Source organism: Zootoca vivipara, chromosome 11 (assembly GCF_965207765.1).
Source record: "Zootoca vivipara chromosome 11, rZooViv2.hap1.1, whole genome shotgun sequence".
Lineage (NCBI taxonomy): Eukaryota > Metazoa > Chordata > Lepidosauria > Squamata > Lacertidae > Zootoca > Zootoca vivipara.
In genome coordinates, this window is record NC_142594.1 from 15,524,209 (window position 1) to 15,542,971 (window position 18,763).

The window sequence follows — 18,763 nt, forward strand, 5'->3', positions numbered from 1 at the left end:
AGTGCTTTTCTTCTAGGGGAAAAAGGTGCCGGTACTGCGTACTCGAGTACCCCACCAGGAAAAAAGGCAAATTTTTTTGCTTGGGTTTGTCTGTAATGGTATACACAATTTGTTTTACTATCGCTAGACCATGACACTCTTAATCTCAGTCATGGGCTTGAGTCCCACATTGGGCAAAGATTCCTGGCGTGCGATCATTGGACTAAGGGCTAGTCCCCTTAATGTTCCCCTGGTGATTCCTTCTCAAAGCCCGGAAAGTTTCCCAAAGCCCATCTGGCTTTTGGAAGGTGGCAGGAGGGCTTCAGCATCCTGTCAGAGCCCTGGCACCTCCTTTGCAAAGCCTGGGAAGCTTCTGCCTGACTTAGGGTGGGAGGCGCAATGCTCACGTGTGCAACGTCAAATGTCACACCCACGCCCCTCACAATCTGGCCCTAACTGTTCCCCTTTGAAAAGTTTCACTGCGCGCCACTGATAGCAGGGCCACTGATAGCAGGACTTCCAACCCTACAATTCTACGATTCTACATCTTCCATTTATGTTAAGAAAGGACTAATAGAGCTGCGGTGAGGAACCTCAAGCTAAGTGCCTCTTCCCGTTCTCTCCATCTAGCCTTCAATATTATACCAGGGTGGAATCTACACACACATTTTTTAAAAAAAAAAGCTGTGAAAATGCTTTATTTCAAAACGTTTTGGGAAAAATACATTGAAATTTGCATAGCTCACTTTCACCATCTAGTGTCACATTTGTATATTGCACTTTCCAACATATTTTAAATGTTTAATTTGCAGCTGTGTAGCTGAGTCCCAGGCCACAGCCCCTCATCATCTTGGAATCGTTTTGCCTGGCTGAAGATCATCCTTGAACTGAAGTAATGAATGCCTCTTGCTTCCTTGGACGAAGGGTGTGTGTGTTGAGAAACCTCTGGCATGCAGCCTACTCTTCAAAGGTAAGTGTCACATCTAAGTCTCTGCTCATGTTTGCCTCGCGTTCCCCCACCCCCATTGCCTCCCCATTGCCTGTGGTTAAGTATAAATGAAAAAGCATGCCCTTGGGGTAGACCGAGGGACAAAAAGGTAAATGCACAAATATAAAGAGGGAGGATGTCGTTCTGTACCCAGGAATTCAATTAATGTTGAAATAATATATAATTAAGTAATTTTAAAATTCTGCACCAGGAATGTATGGAAAAGTCAGCCTTTCATTTTATGACTTGCCCTAGGTCTAGCAAATGGATAAACACTGAACTTTAAAATGGGGTGAACAACAGCTTTTGCAAACTGTGAAGGCACAAAAAGATGGGAGAATTTGCATAGCTAACTTAAATTTTAGTCTCAGTGCCACGGAATAATTGTGGAGCCTGGGCAAATTTTAATGTGATTTTAGGTTGCTTTCCTTTACTGATTTACTTGGAAGCGTCCCAGTGAACCTAGTGGGATTTACTTCCAAACAAACTTGACATAACCGTTGCACTACAAAACTTTGATTTATTAGTCTGCCAATTAAAAGAGCAGTTCTGTGCCCTCTAGGAGGGTGACTGGGTTCTGTGGACCTCCCTCTTCACTGACTAAGAGGGAAGTCTATCCCTGGAGGTGTCTGTGGTGCTGTAGTCAGAAACAGAGCCTTTTAGGGATGTCTGCACCAGATAGAAGATTGTGGCCAGAGAACATGTCAGGACGTGGCAATTCCTTGGCCATGGATTCTCTCCTCACAACTATAGGACTGTTCTTCAATTCAGTTGGAGCTTGCAGTTCCTATTTAAAAATTACCCCCACTCTGGGCGGCTTCCAACAAATATAAAAATACATTAAAATATCACAGATTAAAAACTTCCCTAAACAGGGCTGCCTTTAGGTGTTTTCTAAATGTCAGGTAGTTGTTCATCTCCCTGACCTCCGATGGAAGGGTGTTCCACAGGGCGGGCGCCACTACAGAGAAGGCTCTCTGCCTGGTTCCCTGTAGCTTTGCTTCTCGCAGTGAGGGAACCGCCAGAAGGCCCTCGGCACTGGATCTCAGTGTCTGGGCTGAACAATGGGGGTGGAGACGCTCCTTCAGGTATATAGGACCGAGGCCATTTAGGGCTTTAAAGGTCAGCACCGACAATTTGAATTCTGCTCGGAAACGTACTGGGAGCCAATGTAGGTCTCTTAAGACCGGTGTTATGTGGTCTCGGCGGCCGCTCCCAGTCTAGCTGCCGCATTCTGGATTAATTGCAGTTTCCGGGTCACCTTCAAAGGTAGCCCCATGTAGAGAGCATTGCAGTAGCCCAAGCGGGAGATAACTAGAGCATGCAATTTCTGTGTACTTCAGGGTCTTTTGAGCTATGTTATAGTAGTTTCATTATCCACAGAATACACTTTCCTCCTTGCAAGCACTGAGATTATCTCGGTCCAGATGTTGTGACAGTCTTTATTTCTCGGGAGGAGTTCAGAGATCTTTCTCTGACCTGTTAGTGCTGGACACTGTGCCATCCTTCAGTTTGATCCAAGAAAACACAAGACTCGGTGCTTTTCTTTCGTTTTTTTATTTTATTATTGAAAGCTTCATCAAAGAAAAAAGAGGTTTAAACCTAACATCCACTGATCTACAGAAAGCCCCAGGATTGGGAAAATGGCAGCTATTAGGATTGTGGTACAAACAGAAAGAAAGAAAAAAGAATGAGGGGGAAACAACCCTCCCCTCAGCAATACAGAACTTTTCATGACATTTTGAAACATTAGCACAAAGATGCCCTTACAAGTCAGAATCGTTATTTTAATTCCTTTCAGAGTTCTTTTGGGCTGCGCTTGGGAAACCGGGAGGCCTGCAAAGGGTGTTTTCCATTTACTGGGTAGGAATTTAATCTTGTTTCGCAGCCCTGTTTCCTTGATTCGATTTCGTTTTAACCAGATGGGAGCCTTTTCATTTGAAATGGGGGGGGGGGCGGTTTAAAGTTTGCTGTATGAAATATTGACACTTCCAGATTTATTACAGAAGCTTACTTCCTTGAGGTGTATATCAATGAGGGGAATTAGCGCTTGTTCTAGCATGACCACTTAGGTCAGCCTAGTTCTGGCAATCTTAAATTAGCAATCTCCAATTAGTAGCATTGTGTTTTTGTAAGAACAATGAACAAAACATTTTTTTTTGCACTGTAGATAGACTAGGCCCATGGTGTGTCTTTGTCCAAATATTCACTTGAGTGCTTCTTGTAAAGATTGTTGGTCAGGTTAGGGATGAATGAAGGTTGGATACAACTACTCAACACGTGGTGATATTCTCCCCCCATCTTATATTACTGGCTTTCTGCTATTACGGGACATTTGATTTGCTTGCTACAAGTGGATATTCAATATTCAACCAGGGTGAGCAATCACTTTGGAGGAAAGACAATTTTCCTGACTCTCCCTCCCTCCTCCTTCTAAAGGAAGTCCAGTTCAGGATATCAAAGGGATCATTTTGACTTTTCAGGTGTAAAAACATCTAAGGTCAGCACCTCATATACTTTATAATTTCACAGTGAAGCACTAAAATTTCTATTTCCCCATCTGCAAAGGCACAGCATGAACAGAGTCAACCTACATGGAGTTATTCAACCAAGTTTGCTGAATTGGCCCATGCAATTTTTCAGCTTTTAAAAACCTATTGACCAAAACCTTTTAGATGCACAAAACATTTTTCCAAAGTAAAAAACAAACAAAACAAAATCAAGTTAGAAAACACAATTATAATCTAGAACAAAACCCTCCCCTCCCCCAGATTTTGTTTTCAGTAAAAAAATCTGTCAGCATCAGAATGTAGTAATAAATCGGGACTAATAGCAGATCATTCACAGCTCCTAACAAATAGTTATTAGGATGGAAGAACCTCAAGTGTAATAGCTGTCAAAATATAAACCCATTTATGTAAACACAAGAATTTTAATCCCCACAGAAGCAAACCCGACATTCACTTTACAGCATTTGTCAAACATTTCCATTTATTTTTTTTAACAAAGAACATGTCAGTAAAAGTGAAAATACTGTTTCTTTTCTGTAGTCTGAGGTATGATGAGGAATTTGAGATTGGAATCCACTTTAGGTGATATGACAGTAGAAGGGTGTGTTTCCCCCCTAAGAGAAATAACCTTTCTTCTGATGTTTCATGATTCCTGAAACTGCTCAAAAAGGACTAGAAAGATCTGATCAGTCACTGACCTTCCTTGCCAAGTATGCACAGGGGTCCTTACATGCATGATTATGTTTATGCTTTATTCAAAATGAAATAACTCACCCACCACTGTAGAGGAACAAGATAGCGTTTGTTTGTTTTTTTAAAAAAGGAGAGGTTCTCTGAAACATGCAGCGTGCTTTTTTTCTTTGCAATGTCATCACACCGCTAGAATATCCTTGGTCTAACGCTGAGGACTTGAAAATCCTTTATACCTTTGTACATCAGAACCAATTTCATGTTAAATAAAGCCTTGAAATGAAATGTTGGCCATGTATGACTCAAACACAACTATCTTCAAATTCCATATTTGGTCTCATCACCATGTGGATTGATTCATTATATTAAGCCCATAATCACACTTTTCTCATGACTTTTACTATACAGGTAATATAGTCCCAGAGACTATACTTAAACCTGTTTCACTCATGTCGGTCTCAGCATTAAAATGATAGGGATAGTGGCTGATAAGCCACCTTCAGGCTTAAAATTATGAACCAAGGCAACTTCCTACATATTTCACATCATTTCTTTAATACCACAGACAACATAATTTAGATCAAAATACTGTGACATATTAAAAAATAAACTTTTATTACACTGCAGGCATTCTCAAATCTGCTGAGTTTGGTCGCCACACATACATAAATAATATCCTTCCTTCTTATTTTTGATAACGTAAAATGCATTTTTAATGCTTAGGCTCACTGCAAAATCCCTTGTTTGCCTGTTCACCACTTTTCTTCCTCAGATGTGAACACTAATATTGCAGAACACAATGGAATTACTTCAAAATATCTCTAAAGTTCTGCTTCGAACTACTGCAGGGAGACAGTTTAAGCTTCTTGCCAAGCCATGCAGCTATGAATCCACAACCAGGAACACTTTCAGGGTTCATTGACAGAGGAATCCAAAATCCTTGGATGCTACCAGGGGGCCTTCAAAAAAATAGAACCTTATAAGACAACTGCGTAATTTTTAAAGGTCTCTTTTCCAACATTTCAAAGTCCTACCCTTCGTTCCGTAACTAGTCACCATAATCAAATACTTGGATTCAAATGAATTGGCAGGAAATCAGCTCAGATCAAAATACTTTTGCTGAGCTGAGGTCTGGAGCTGCTGGAAAAGCCATAGAATCCTTCAAACAATTTGTTGCAAGATAACATCAAGATCGAAGTCTACCTTTTAAGGCCCAGTTCAGATGTCGTCACAGTTGTGTGGCTAGTCATCCAAAAACTGCTTCTCAGCAATTCTTTGTTGCCTTGGCAACATGTGGAAGATGGAATCACAACCGGATAACCCTAATCAAGTTGTTTGCATGCCAGCAACCCACCATCCACTCAGCTGATGCTGATATTGGCATTTGAGGGACTCCCACAGCATTGCTTTTTATTGGTGACCTAATCTGTACATTTTAAGGTGCTGGATTATTAGATCAGGAAGATGATGAAGTTATGGGGACCTCCATGTGTCTGCATAAGTGCCTGTCTGTGCAGGTGACAATGCAAGAGATGGTCGGTGTTCAAAGAAGGGATCCGCAAAGAAACTTGTTTTCCTTCAAAATACATTACTGGAGCAAGGGGAAAACAGGTAAAGGACCCCTGGACGGTTAGGTCCAGTCAAAGGCGACTATGGGGTTGCGGTGCTCATCTCGCTTCTGGGCCGAGGGAGCTGGTGTTTGTCCACAGACAGCTTTCAGGTCATGTGGCCAGAACGACTAAACTGCTTCTGGTGCAACGGGGCACCATGATGGAAACCAGAGTGCATGGAAATACCATTTACCTTCCTGCCAGAGCGGTACCTATTTATTTACTTGCACTTTTGTGCTTTCGAACTGCTAGGTTGGCAGGAGCTGGGACAGAGAAACGGGAGCTCACTCCATCCATCATGGGGATTTGAACCGCCAACCTTCTGATCGGCAAGCCCAAGAGGCTCAGTGGCTTAGACCACAGCACCACCTGCATCCCAATTACTGGAACAAAGTATAGGTTTCAGCTCCATCCCTTCACTTCAACTCTCATTCTGGAAAAATTGAGAGTCCTTATGTAAACATTGCAAATATTCTGTAGCAGTAAGGGAATGCTCAGTGCAATAATTTAATCAATAGCGAAAGTTTTGCAAGTCCTTCTCTCTATAGGATATCAAGGGGTTAATTACCCCTTCAAGAAACAGTCACTGATACTCACAAAGAACTTTTAACACTGAGCACATAAAAATCCTTACTGTTTAGGTAGACCATGCGGACATTCTGAAACGCAAAGTCTATGTATATTGAGGTTGCAAACTTGCAAGCACCTTTTAGGTGCATCAGACAGCTTACATGCCCAGCAAGGCTCAGATCTCTTCTAACAGCAGCCACACCGTGTTGTACTGAAAATGGCTTTGAAATCTGGAACCTGGTTTTGGGGGAAAATAAAACTTCAGTGGTTGTGCAAAGCAGATAACATAATTCTAAGGATTTTTGAACTTGGACCTATCTAGACCAAAATGTAAATATTCAAGCACCATCTCGTTGTCCATAGAAATTCTGGAATTTTTTTAGTTACCAAGGGAGAGGTTGGTTAACTTCCTGGGGGGCAAAGCAATAACAATGTTTTTTAAAAAGAGGAAATTCTGGCTTATTTAAATGTTAGGCTGGAGTTGGATAAAGACCATGCATGGAAATGTTCACTAGAGGAAGAAGAATTATTTTGCACAGTCGGGTCTGTACAAGGTCAAAATATTAAGTTCCTACCATCTTGCAGCAACTGAACAAAAATCTTGAACCCACCCCCGGAACAAGCAGGAAGACTCGTAAATGTGAAGCAAAGCAAATTATTAATAAAACTAAATTTAGAATCAAGGCTCACCCTTGGTTGTTTTTTTTTTTCTTGGGTGGGGTGGGGTGTTCAGTTGCCATTTATGCCACTGCAGCGTCGAACATATTATGGATTTACTTCCAGGCTGTCAGCTGATCAGTTTATTAAAGTGGATCTATCAATGTCAGGTGATTTATAGGAACGGATAGTTCTTTCTTCTCCTTTTGCCAAACAACAAAGAAGTAGGATGTCTAAAGGAAATTAAACAATTGAAACACCTTTTTTTTTTTAAAAAAGCACCTGAAGTGGTGAAATGGACTGTTTGCTGCTGCCACCGCCCCACTAATCTGACTGCCGTGATTTAACCGTATTTGCTGAACCAAGTCAAACAAAATGAGAATGTATAAATATAGCAACAGATTTCTGAACAGAAGAATCAGGAAGGTACCTCAGCATATCCCAACAGCCACACGGTAGCTACCTTGCAGCCTCACTGTCAACCGCAATGAGACTTTTTCTTTGCACCAAACTAGAATTTGTACAGGAACAATTTTAAAAAAAAGAAAGCAAGAAAGAAGAAAACAATCACGCGTGCTTCTTTCATATTCAACAAAATTGTGCCACAGAAGAATAATCTCTATTTTATACATACAGGGGGGAAAGATACAGCATTAAAAGGAAGAAAAAATAAGGCCGGCTTGATTATTTTTCCCATGTCCCATCCAACAGGCACACCCTTTCCAAAGGAAAAAAAGAGACAAAAGAATCAAAGTGATGATCACAGAAAGTAAACAGCAAAGCACGTGGAAAAAAAGGAAGAAGGTAGAGATATTTACATAATATGGAAACTCCCACCACCATCCCGGTGTTGTGGTCCTTTGAGTCAGAATAGTCCATAATGTAGTAACTGGAAAGCTACATGTACTTTTAGAATCTCACATAACCAGCCCCCCCCCTTCCTTGTCTATAACGGTTGGCTAGATGATGTCCTATTTTTAATTTTTACGTTTTTCATATTGAACGTTGCATATTTAGCAGCCATTTGTTTGGGTAACCCAATCCATCCCATCCCCACCAAACACGAGATACTTACATTAAAAATAAGGAAACACTTCTTAGCATTCTTAAAAAAATACTTGATTCTTTAAAAAGTCATTTAAAGTAACCATGGACTCCGTGCACAAACTTCCCACAAACTTCCTATCCTATCACTGAGGCTTGTGTGTTTCATAGGTTGCATCCTTAACATCACAACTGGGGCCATTGAACCTGGTTCAATGGAACCTGGTTCAAAGGAAACCTGTTTTAGCGTATATATAGATAATATTATTGTCACTTTTCAGTATGGTTACCCTGTTTTGAAGACACGACTGTCATTGCAGTGAAGCCATCATCATTTAACAGCCACCCCACCGCTGCTGCCAATGGAGGGCCATTTCAATCATTTGGGTTTTGTTTAAGTGCTTCCTTCGCTAGATCTTTTTGCCTGCTATAGAGAACAGAAATCTTGTACTTTGGTGCCTCATTGTGGCAATATTGGAGCAGTAATCTCCAGGAACCTGTCCAACATCTATGGGAATGCTCAGGCTTATGCTATGCTTCACTCCCCTTCGTTTTTGAATCGGGTTTACACAGCAGAGATTCCCAGTGGATTGTGCCGCTTATAAATTTGTTGAAGCTTACTAGAGAACAAGGAAGTTGGAAATGAATTGAATGCATACTTTTAAAACTTCCCACGTACACTTATAGGGAACTGGTAAAATTTGGAGGTGCCTCCTTCACTGCCAGTCTTAAAATTCTCACTGCATGACACCCCCTTCCCTTTTTTGAGGTGGGGGGGGGAATGATAATTCTCTTAGGCCCTCCAATATATAGACTCCATAAACTCTTTTATCATTTAAAAATAGGGTTTCTTTGCCAATTCAATGTACTTGCTATTGTCTTTTGCCTAATCAAACTAATTAGTGATTGTCAGCAAACATATTAAGACAACAGAAAGCCAGTTAGTACAAAGTGATTGTTAGCTTCATGCTAGCATGAGAGAACTAACCATTTTAATCTTTCTTCTTGCAGGGGAGAGTTAAAACGAAAACACCGATCGTCTACTTTTTAGAACCATCTTCTAAGTGACTTGAACAGACCACCAAAATGCAAAATGGAGATGGCTGGTTCTGAGCACTGGAAGATGACTCAGGGAGGAGGAGGAGGAAACGAACCTGTGAGATGCTGAGAAGAAGGAAGACTGTAGGTTCAGTACAAAAGAAATCGGACAACGCAACGGAAAAGCTCAGCAAAGTTTAAATGCACCTGGGTAAGAACAGCTGGCGACTGATATCTTTCTCATGCTGTGAAATTCTGCTAAGCATTGCTAAGTACCAACTACTCAGAACTTTCCATTAGAAGCCTAAGCATATAGGATGTAAAACACCAGTGGAAGATAGTTTAAACAAACACAAAGTTAAGAAACTGGTCCGGCCATGTAGGTCAAATAAAGATTATTATTTTTTTAAGAAAATGAAAAAAAATAAGGGAGGGGGGACTCTATCTTCTGGACTGCGGTAGGTTGTCATTTCATCTTTGGTATAAAATAGGCCATCCATAGGCTGCATTTGATCACAACTAGGAAAGACTACAGAAATTGTCAACAATTTCTTCTAGCTATTGCTTTTTTTTTTTGCACTTTTTTGACCATAAGCTCCTATCTACTTAAGTTCCCCCCCCACACCACCAAATGCTTTTAAGCTAGGTATTTGCAATGTGACAAGCTAAGCAGACTAAAAACTTTTTAAAGCTCATAAAAAAGACTGCAGATAAAAAGCACTAATGCTTTTGCCAGCGATCACACTTTGTAAATTAAAAAAAAATCTCCATTCTGCAAGAAAAAAAACCTGCATTCCTTAAAATGCAAGTTGATTCCCCCCCCATAGTTCAATAATTTTATTGTAAAACACTTTAGCTTTCTAGATTCTTCTCTGTCAACACTAAGAAAGTTCATAAAAGTCTGCATGTTTTTCAATTCTTGAAGTCTCCACAGTTCTTTATCAACAAGTTTTCTTCGAAAGAAGAAAAAGATCGTTTTCTGCTAAACTGTACAGCTTTTATATATATATATTTTTGTCCATCCTAAAAATTCAGTCTGTTGAACTTCACCAGTTGATGCCGGTGGACGTTTGAATCCATTTTCCTTCTTCTACCAAGACGTTGACAGCTTGCCTTGAGAGCCTTTGACGTCCTTAAAATTAAGGCAATTAAGATTCAAGATAAACCTTACCTAAACATTTCTATAAAAACAAAAAACAAAGAAAAATGAACCCCAAATAAAAGACACACTGGATTTCACGGAGAAGGGGAAAAGAGTAGCTGGGTTCTTGAGGAAGACCATTAGTTTTCATCTCAGCTTGCTCCCTCTTGACATCATCGGATCTCTGCTTTTGAGTGTGTTTTTGGAAAACAAAAACAAATCTATCTACACTTCCAAGTAAATTCTGAATTTCAAATGTTCATCCAGATAAAAGACCAACCCAGTGTTTTGCCATGGGTTTTTTTCTTTAATAAAAAAATAGCAAAAATAAAACTATCAGACTACATGACTGAACAATCTGCACAGCACATAGAAACACTGTTTTGTTTTCGTTGGGTAAGGTAGAAAATTAAAAGAAAATTCTGTTGATGCCTGTGCAAACTGGATGCCAACTTCTTGTTCGGTGAAGTTTCTCCATTCAAGGCAAACTTTTCAGACCGACATTTTTCAGTCCTGATTATTGTCTGCAAAAAACAATTCAATTAAAGTAATCATTAAATCAAAATAATCCTGCCCACCTACTTAAAAAAAAACAGAAAACCATCCCTTGGCTATAACCAAGCTGAACTTACTTAGCATAGGGAGAATGTGGAACATGCAGAATGCTTTTAAAAAATAAATTGTGACCAAAGGATTAGAATAAGCATGTCTGTGAGATTCTTGAAATGTCCTGGACCCTAGAGATCACCTGGTTCCCTTAACACGCCCCAAAATAACCCGCTGCCAACAGCTACTGAATTGCAGGCACTAGTAAGGCACACCTTGTATTTATTTACCTGGCTAATTCAAAAGCAGGACATTGGGTGAGATCTGCTAACCTAGAATCCCATATATCATAAATGGATTTAAAAGTGTGGGGTGGGTGGATATAGAGATCTGGAAAATAACAGCAAGAACAAGTCATTGTCAGCATCCATCTGCCCTGAGAGACAATTGAGTGAGCCTTGGGGGGGGGGGGTGAATTCAAATCCCAAGAGAATCACAGCACCTGCTGTGGCTGCAGAGACTGGTAACTCATAACTGCAGCCTCCTACGTTGTTTTTGCTGCCTAAGGAGCACCAAAGTGACTTCTCTGAGGTGCAAGCTTGGGCAATGTGTATGGAGGTCCCGGGCTGCCCAGACAATAAGACCCCCCTCTCGGCCTCGCTGATGTGGTCCAAAGGAAAGCAGAGCAATACATTTGGCACCAGCTTGGCTGCAGGAGTTGCCGGAAGGTTGCCTTAGGGACTCTACTCTGGATTTGTGCAGAGCTTACTCCTTCGCTTCCTGAAAATGTCCTGCAAAGCAGCAAGTATAGAACAAGTAGTCACTTAATAATAAATTATAACAAAGAGTTTTCAAAGCATTTGGCCTCTATTTTCACTCTGCCTCAACTCAGTCACTTATTTCTCTCTAACTCTCTTGACACATCTCTTCTCAGCTGAACTTCCCACCTGCCACTCTCTGTAACACCCCCTGCTGTCAATAATCTCTTCACTCATCCTTTCTTGTTAAAATATATTTAGTGGCATGCATCTTCCTTTGACCCAGTGAAGGAGGAGTGAAGAATTTTATAATTGCACAGAGAACCCAGGACTCTGCCTGGCACTTTCTGAGATCATCTTAGATCCTTCTAGCTCAGAAGCTGAGAGGAGTGCCTGACCGTGGAGAGAATACCTAAAACTATTGTCTTGCGCCAGACAGGGGTGCCCCTATCCCATTTCGCCTTGCCCTGCTGTTGCTGCCGCTACCACCACTATACCTGCTGCTGCCTCTTGCGTGGACTGCCCGCTCTGCCACTGCCACGCACCCTGCCAAATCCGCTGCTGATGGAGAAGCACCGCCACTATCAGAGGCAATTTCAGGCAACATTGTGCTGATTTGGGGCGAGATCTCACCCAGTGTCGTGTGAGATCTTACACACTTGGCAGGATTTCCAGTATTCCTGCCATTGCCACCTCCTCTGCTAAACCAGGTCTGCTGCCAGCACCACACATGTGCCTCAAAATCAGACACAGCAAAGGATTTTCAGCAATAAGGGTGTGACACAATACTGCTCCTAATAAAATTGTGTTGCTTACCATGGTAAGTGCGTGTGCACAATGCTACCATAGTACTGTATGCTACAGCAACAATGGGCAGTTGTGCATAGCAGCTTCAAAGGGATTACAAAACAGAGCGCTGATAAATTAAAAACAACTCTCAAGATGCACTAATGTCAGATTTGCACATCACACTCAAAGCACATTCAAAGGATATGGTGCCTCCGTCCAAAATCTGTGAAACTGCAGTTTTCTCCTCACAGAACTACAATTCCTAGACCCCTTAACAAAGTACAGTTCCCAGGATTCTTTGGGGGAAGCCATGTGCTTTTAATGTGTGTTGAGTGTCCTTTAAATGTATGGGGTGGTTCTGCTCTAAAACAGAACACAACTCTGAGTGTGCAGACAATGGGGCAAGTAGCAGCTGCTCTAGAAGAACAAGGAAGCTATGTGTAGAGTAAAAGGAAAAGGAAATAATAGTAAGGTTCAATCAGTCAGCTCTATTTATCCTTCCCACCTAAACCCAAGGAAACTGCCTGAGTTCTAAACTGGTCTCTGTCATCTGGAATGGATTGGATGAGGGGGAACAAATTGAAACCTAATCCAGACAAGACAGATGTGCTTTTGGTCAGCTGGAAGGCAGAATAGGGATTCAGCCTGTGCTGGATGGGATAACACTCCCCCTGAAGGCACACGTTTGCATTTGGGCCTTGCTCCTGGACTCGGGCCTGAACATGGATGCCCAAGCAGTGGCCAGGAGTGTATTTGCACAAAGCTAGTGCAACAGTTGACCCTGTTCCTTGAGGTTTCTGATTTGGCCACAGTGACACACACCTTAGTTACATCCTGTTTGGATTACTGTGGCACACTCTATGCGGGGCTGCCTTTGAAAAGTGCTCAGAAACCTCAACCGGCTCAAAGAACTGCAGCCAGATTGTCGACCAGGAGCAGACAGCTCCCTTGCTGCAGTAGCTCCATTGGCTACCCATCTGTTTCTGGGCACAATTCAAAGTGCTGGTTATGAGCTATAAAGCCCTACACAGCTTAGGTCCAAACTATCCGAAGGATTGTATTCCCTTATATGAACCTGCCCAGGTTCTGAGATCTTCAGGGGAGGTCCTTTTCTGAGTTTCACCAGGGCCTTCCTGGTGGCTGCTCCCAGACTTTGGGACTCCCTCCCTAGAGAAGCTATACTGGCTCCCTCTTTGCTGTCCTTCTGCCAGCAGGTGAAAATGTTCTTGTTCAAAGAGGCTTTGGGGAACTGACTGCTTTTAATGAAAGGGCAGGCACTGTGCTGATTTCATTGTTGGTATGGTTTCAATAGACTTAATGTATCTTTCTCAATTCCCCGTTTTCAAAATGGGAATAAAAGACAGGCCCTCCTTCTCTCTCTCTCTCTCTCTCACACACACACATAGTAATGCATAATTGTTTCTGTCCTATTAACCGGTACCACTTCAAAATGTTTCCTCTGAATTACAATGTGTTCCCGATTCACATTCGATGCATGCCATCAACTTACTTTGACTGTTGGTAGGAATACGTGGGTGCATGTTCATTGGACGTTTCCACAGCCATCTGTTGTTGCTGACCACTGGCTTCCTGTGATGAAGGTGCTACTGTCTGTGGAGAGGTATCGGCGACAACACCCTGAGGAGATGAACAGGAGCACAAGAGATCTTACTGTGTGTAATAACACCAGCGACATACAGGAGAAAAGAGGTAGTATATAATCTCACCAGCTTCATTATTTCTTTCCAGGTGCATCATTGCATTATTTTGTGGCGTGTCAGGGATAACAGAAGCAGCATGCTGATATGGCACAAAGGCTACACGTTTAATAGAGAGGCATGCCACAACTGTAGCTTTGCACTGAAGACCTGCAGAAAGCTCTTCCCTTACAAATGCAGTGTTGAAATCCACACTCTCCTGGCTATTCTACTTCGTCACATATGCATGGCTGGTCTGATTTGGATCACACTCGGAGTGATTTAATATTTGACCCAATGAGGGCGTTCCCTTTTTCTTTGCCGTGAGATCGGAATCCAGACCCACCAGGCATGTTGGGTTTGTGACACACACAAAGTGCACTTTCTGTATCATGCTTTGGACAACAATGCAAGGGCTTTTGGGATCGTTTTCAAACAGTAATTTCTGCATAGGTAATGGAAAGATGAAATATGACAGCATTATGAAGTGATTTGCTGTGGCTTGTAAAATTGTGCATATCATACTTTAGAATTTGATGGAAAGTATTTTTTGCGGGAATAGGTTTTTGCTATTTTGAAAAACATTTAAAGAAAACATTTATAAAATAGTTCTCAAAAGCATTTCTGGTTTAATTTGTGATTTGGTGAAGGTATAAAAAGGTAAAGGTACCCCTGACCGTTAGGTCCAGTCGTGGATGACTCTGGGGTTGCGGTGCTCATCTCACTCTATAGGCCGAGGGAGCCAGCGTTTGTCCGTAGACAGCTTCCAGGTCATATGGCCAGCATGACTAAGCCGCTTCTGGTGAACCAAAGCAGCGCACGGAAACGCCTTCCCGCTGGAGTGGTACCTATTTATCTACTTGCACTTTGATGTGCTTTCGAACTACTAGGTGGGCAGGAGCTGGGACCGAACAACGGGAGCTCACCCCGTTGCGGGGATTCGAACTGCTGAACTTCCAATTGGCAAGCCCTAGGCTCCATGGTTTAGACCACAGCACCACCCGCGTCCCTTTGGTGAAGGCATACCACTGATTTAAAATAGCTTTGTTGTTGCACTTCCACATGCAGAACTCATAGCAACACCTCTAAAAATCTCAAATTCATTCTTTTTTGAATCCTATGTGACTAAGGAGATTATTATTTTTCTGCTGAAGAGGTAGCCAATTAATGCTCAGGGTTCCAAATTCAGAATTATCATTATTATTATTTTCAAAAAAATATACCATGGTGTTAGTTTATAAAGGTTCATGAAGAGTGTTCAAACAGAATGTAAGGATTAAAGTTGACAGCAAAACATGATAGAGAGTGAAAAACCACTGTACTGCAAAGCTTTCAAAAGAATGGATAAAACAGTTGTGAGGTGATCACTGGGGAGAACGGCTATTTGCAGGCAACACAGTGTAGAAGTCTCTTATGCAAAGCCCAAATATTTATAGCAGAGGCGTGCCAATGCGGCTTCTTGGAGAAAAAGCATCTTCAGCTATCCAAGGAGTGACAGCTGAATGCGCTGTAAAAGAGGCATAGTTCAAGACACCATCACTGGGCCCATGCTGTGCCCATCACATATATATATAACTGGGTGAAAAGTAGGCTATGATAAAACTGTGAAGAACCAAAAAGAAACACATGGATTTAAGAGTGAACACCACCTTTCTTCTCCCTTCAAGGGTCCCTTTTTCCCCTTATTGTTTGTTTGTTTGTCCAGAAGGCCTTATGAAGATGAACAGCAGCAGAAATCAGCTCTTCCGGGTAGCTCATGGTCCACAGTGCCGAGCAAATACTTACACATTAGACTGTCACCAGCAGGACTCGGCCCCAAGGAGGGAGGGAGCAAATCCTTCATCAAGGATGAAAAGGCACTCAGTCAGTGCAGCTTCCCCCAGTTCTGCATATATACAAGAGGAAGGTTTCCTTTGCTCAGTCGCGATTTCTGGTGGGTCTTGGGGCTTTCAGAAATCAGCTATGGGCAAAAGTCTTATGCTAAGGAGAGCATCGACACACACACACCCCTTTGCAGTCTTCTTTTCTTGAACCTCTTTTGAGTTTGTGGTCTGATGTCTGGTTTCTGTTACCTGTTCCTGTTGCCACCCCCCAATGTCATGGAGACTGAACTACCCAATAGAAGGTTCCATTTCATCTTCGGGGGAAACTAAAACCAAACCTGCGTATTTCTCTAAGGGGAGCTGCACCATAGAAGCAGATGGTCCCATCCTTAAAAACAGTTAAGAGATGCTTCCCCAAAGAGGTGAGACAAGGTGGAAACACAAGCAAAGTGGACTTACTTCAAGAGGGACAGCTGTTGGAGGCACAGGAGTATACTGGGGGATGTACGTCCCTTGCATAGGTGCAGCAGCCGTCATATACTAGAACGAGGCAAATGCAAAATTATTGTAGAAACGTTCATTGTACTGTACCCATTTATTTTCAGCAAGCAGCATCACATAACCTTGGGACGTCTAGTCTACTGAGCGGTTCCAATGTGACAGATGAAGTGTGGGTTGCAGTGACGGATTTACGTAGAAGCTAAACAAGCTATAGCTTAGGGCCCCACTCTCTTGGGGGGCCCAAAAAAAAATTAAAGGGAAAAAACTGGATGTACATTGTATTAATTCACTTCAACAATTACTTTGATAAAATACATATTTTGTTATGTGCAAATGGCTTTAGATAACTATTAGGTCCATAAATTACCATATAGCATATATTAAACACACACAAAAACAGTGACAATTTGTTGTTGACAAGGGCAGATAAAGGGCTCCCATTACCTTTAGTACCGGTAGCTTAGGGCCTTATGAAACCTAAATCCGGCCCTGGTTGTGTTGCTAAAGCATTCAAATTCTAAACGAATTCAGTCCACTTAGCTAACCCACAACCATTTTACACAATTGAACCTCTATGCGATACAGTTGCCTTATGACAAACACAGCCATGTGAAACTGCCACACTAATCAAAATAGCGGGCACAATCCAATTCAGATATTGTTTGTTTGTTTGTTTGATTTATATACAGTCCTATACCCTTAGGTCTCAGGGCAATTCACAGAAAAGATCACAACATATATAATCAGAATAAAAACAACAACTCAAACACACACACACACCCCGAAAAGAGCCACATTTTACAAGGGTATAGAATGACCTGTCTATCAGCCAACCAATCTTGTTAGCCCCATTGATTGCAGCTGGAAAATTAAGCACATTCTGCTCTCTTTCCAAAACCCGGCACTGGAAAGTGTGTTGAATTGCTTGGTTCAAACCCAGAAATGATAGCAGGGGCAGCAAAAGTATTCATAGCACACCGTTAAACTTGGGGTTGGTGTAGATGTGATGCCAAATGCACCACTTGTTGCATTTTAAAACGCAGTGGTATGGGGGAGATTTTAGTAGGTACTATGGTGTGCTGGAGAGGGATATAATCCTTTCCTCCATCCTCGGGCCCAATAGTAAAAAAAGGGCAAAGGACCCCTGGACGGTTAAGTCCAGTCAAAGGGGTTGCAGCACTCATCTCGCTTTCAGGCCAAGGGAGCCAGCGTTTGTCCACCGATAGCTTTCCGGGTCATGTGGCCAGAAACCAAACTCCGTGCCAGAAACCAGAGCACACAGAAACGCCATTTACCTTCTCACTATTTATCTACTTGCACTGACATGCTTTCGAACTGCTAGGTTGGCAGGAGCTGGGACAAAGCAACGGGAGCTCACCCCGTCGCAGGGATTCGAACTGCCAGCCTTCTGATTGGCGAGCCCAAGAGGCTCAGTGGTTTAGTCCACAGCGCATCCCAGTGTCATCCCCTCCCCTTTGGTGGCCACTATTAAGCCCAGAAGGGATGCTACCATTGGTGCTTAGTGGCCTGATAGCAGCCTGTGGCAGGTGATTTTTATCAGGACAGTGGTGGTTGTGGAGGGAAAGAATTCACAGCACTGTGCATCGCAGTAGCAAAAAAAAAAGTCACACACAGCCCTGCCGACTGCTATACATTTTTATATTATTATTTTAAAGATGTAGGCATTTAGCATCATGCCTATTTTGGCCCTGAGACAGCTAAGCCTTCATGTTTGATAAAGTGCTAGCATGCATTTGGTCTTTGAACCATGAAGGTTATTTCCCCCTTGACCCCTGTACGTATTAAAAATGGAGGAGACAAACACATTTTAAGAGTAGCACAAGTGAAGCCTTTGTGATTCCTCCTAAGTAACTTGGAGATTCCAAACCTGTTTACTTTGGAGGAAAAGTCACCAAACTGACATTCATGTAATTGATTGCCGCCTTCATCCAATCTACCTTACAGCTATTTAAAATGAGAACAATTAAGTGTCTAGAGACCTGGAAAGAAAGAAAAAATAGCAGGGAACGCCAAAGAAAGAAAAGGAACAGATGTCTCAGAGCTTCCCCTTCTATAGCTGAGACCGCTAACTTGATTTCCCTCCACGCATGAATTGTTTTTAATTTCCAGGAAGTCGTCTTAGCTATCAACATTACAAATCCTACTGAAAAGCTCTTGCCCTCAAGTGCTATAGAAACATCCTTAATTATGAGTGTTTTTCTGACACTCTTACAGCGTTATTCCCTTCCTGCATTGCTTGTAGAGGAATTTGGCTGAAGGCAACAAATTACTCAAATCCTTCAATGTCCTATCAATATTAAGTCGTCACGTTGCTTTGTTTCGCCACTCTCTCACTGACTGACAAAAATACTCATCCACGTCAGCAAGACACCTCCAACACCTGTTATCTTCAAAGAGGCAC

The 18,763-nt window shown here is 42.1% G+C and overlaps 1 protein-coding gene and 1 long non-coding RNA gene across 6 annotated transcripts in view; one reads left to right on the forward strand and one right to left on the reverse strand.

Annotated features, from left to right (window-relative positions):
* The first annotated feature begins 899 nt into the window (after positions 1-899).
* LOC148684216 (uncharacterized) lies at positions 900-14,206 on the forward strand. The gene is made up of 3 exons (XR_015946359.1): positions 900-949; positions 9,060-9,297; positions 14,070-14,206. It is a non-coding gene; the product is annotated as an uncharacterized LOC148684216 (long non-coding RNA).
* Positions 2,509-18,763, reverse strand: part of RBMS3 (RNA binding motif single stranded interacting protein 3) — a 755,586-nt gene continuing 739,331 nt past the window's right edge. For 3 of the 5 annotated variants that reach the window (XM_035130054.3, XM_088653927.1, XM_035130057.3), the window contains 3 exons: positions 16,300-16,380; positions 13,831-13,958; positions 2,509-10,751 (listed from right to left, as the gene is read on the reverse strand). In XM_035130054.3, coding sequence (XP_034985945.3) covers positions 10,745-10,751; positions 13,831-13,958; positions 16,300-16,380 — 216 coding nt within the window. In that variant the 3' untranslated portion in view covers positions 2,509-10,744. Of the gene's footprint in view, positions 10,752-13,826; positions 13,959-16,299; positions 16,381-18,763 lie in introns of those variants that run through there. The other 2 variants (XM_088653926.1, XM_088653928.1) reach the window with 1 other exon arrangement.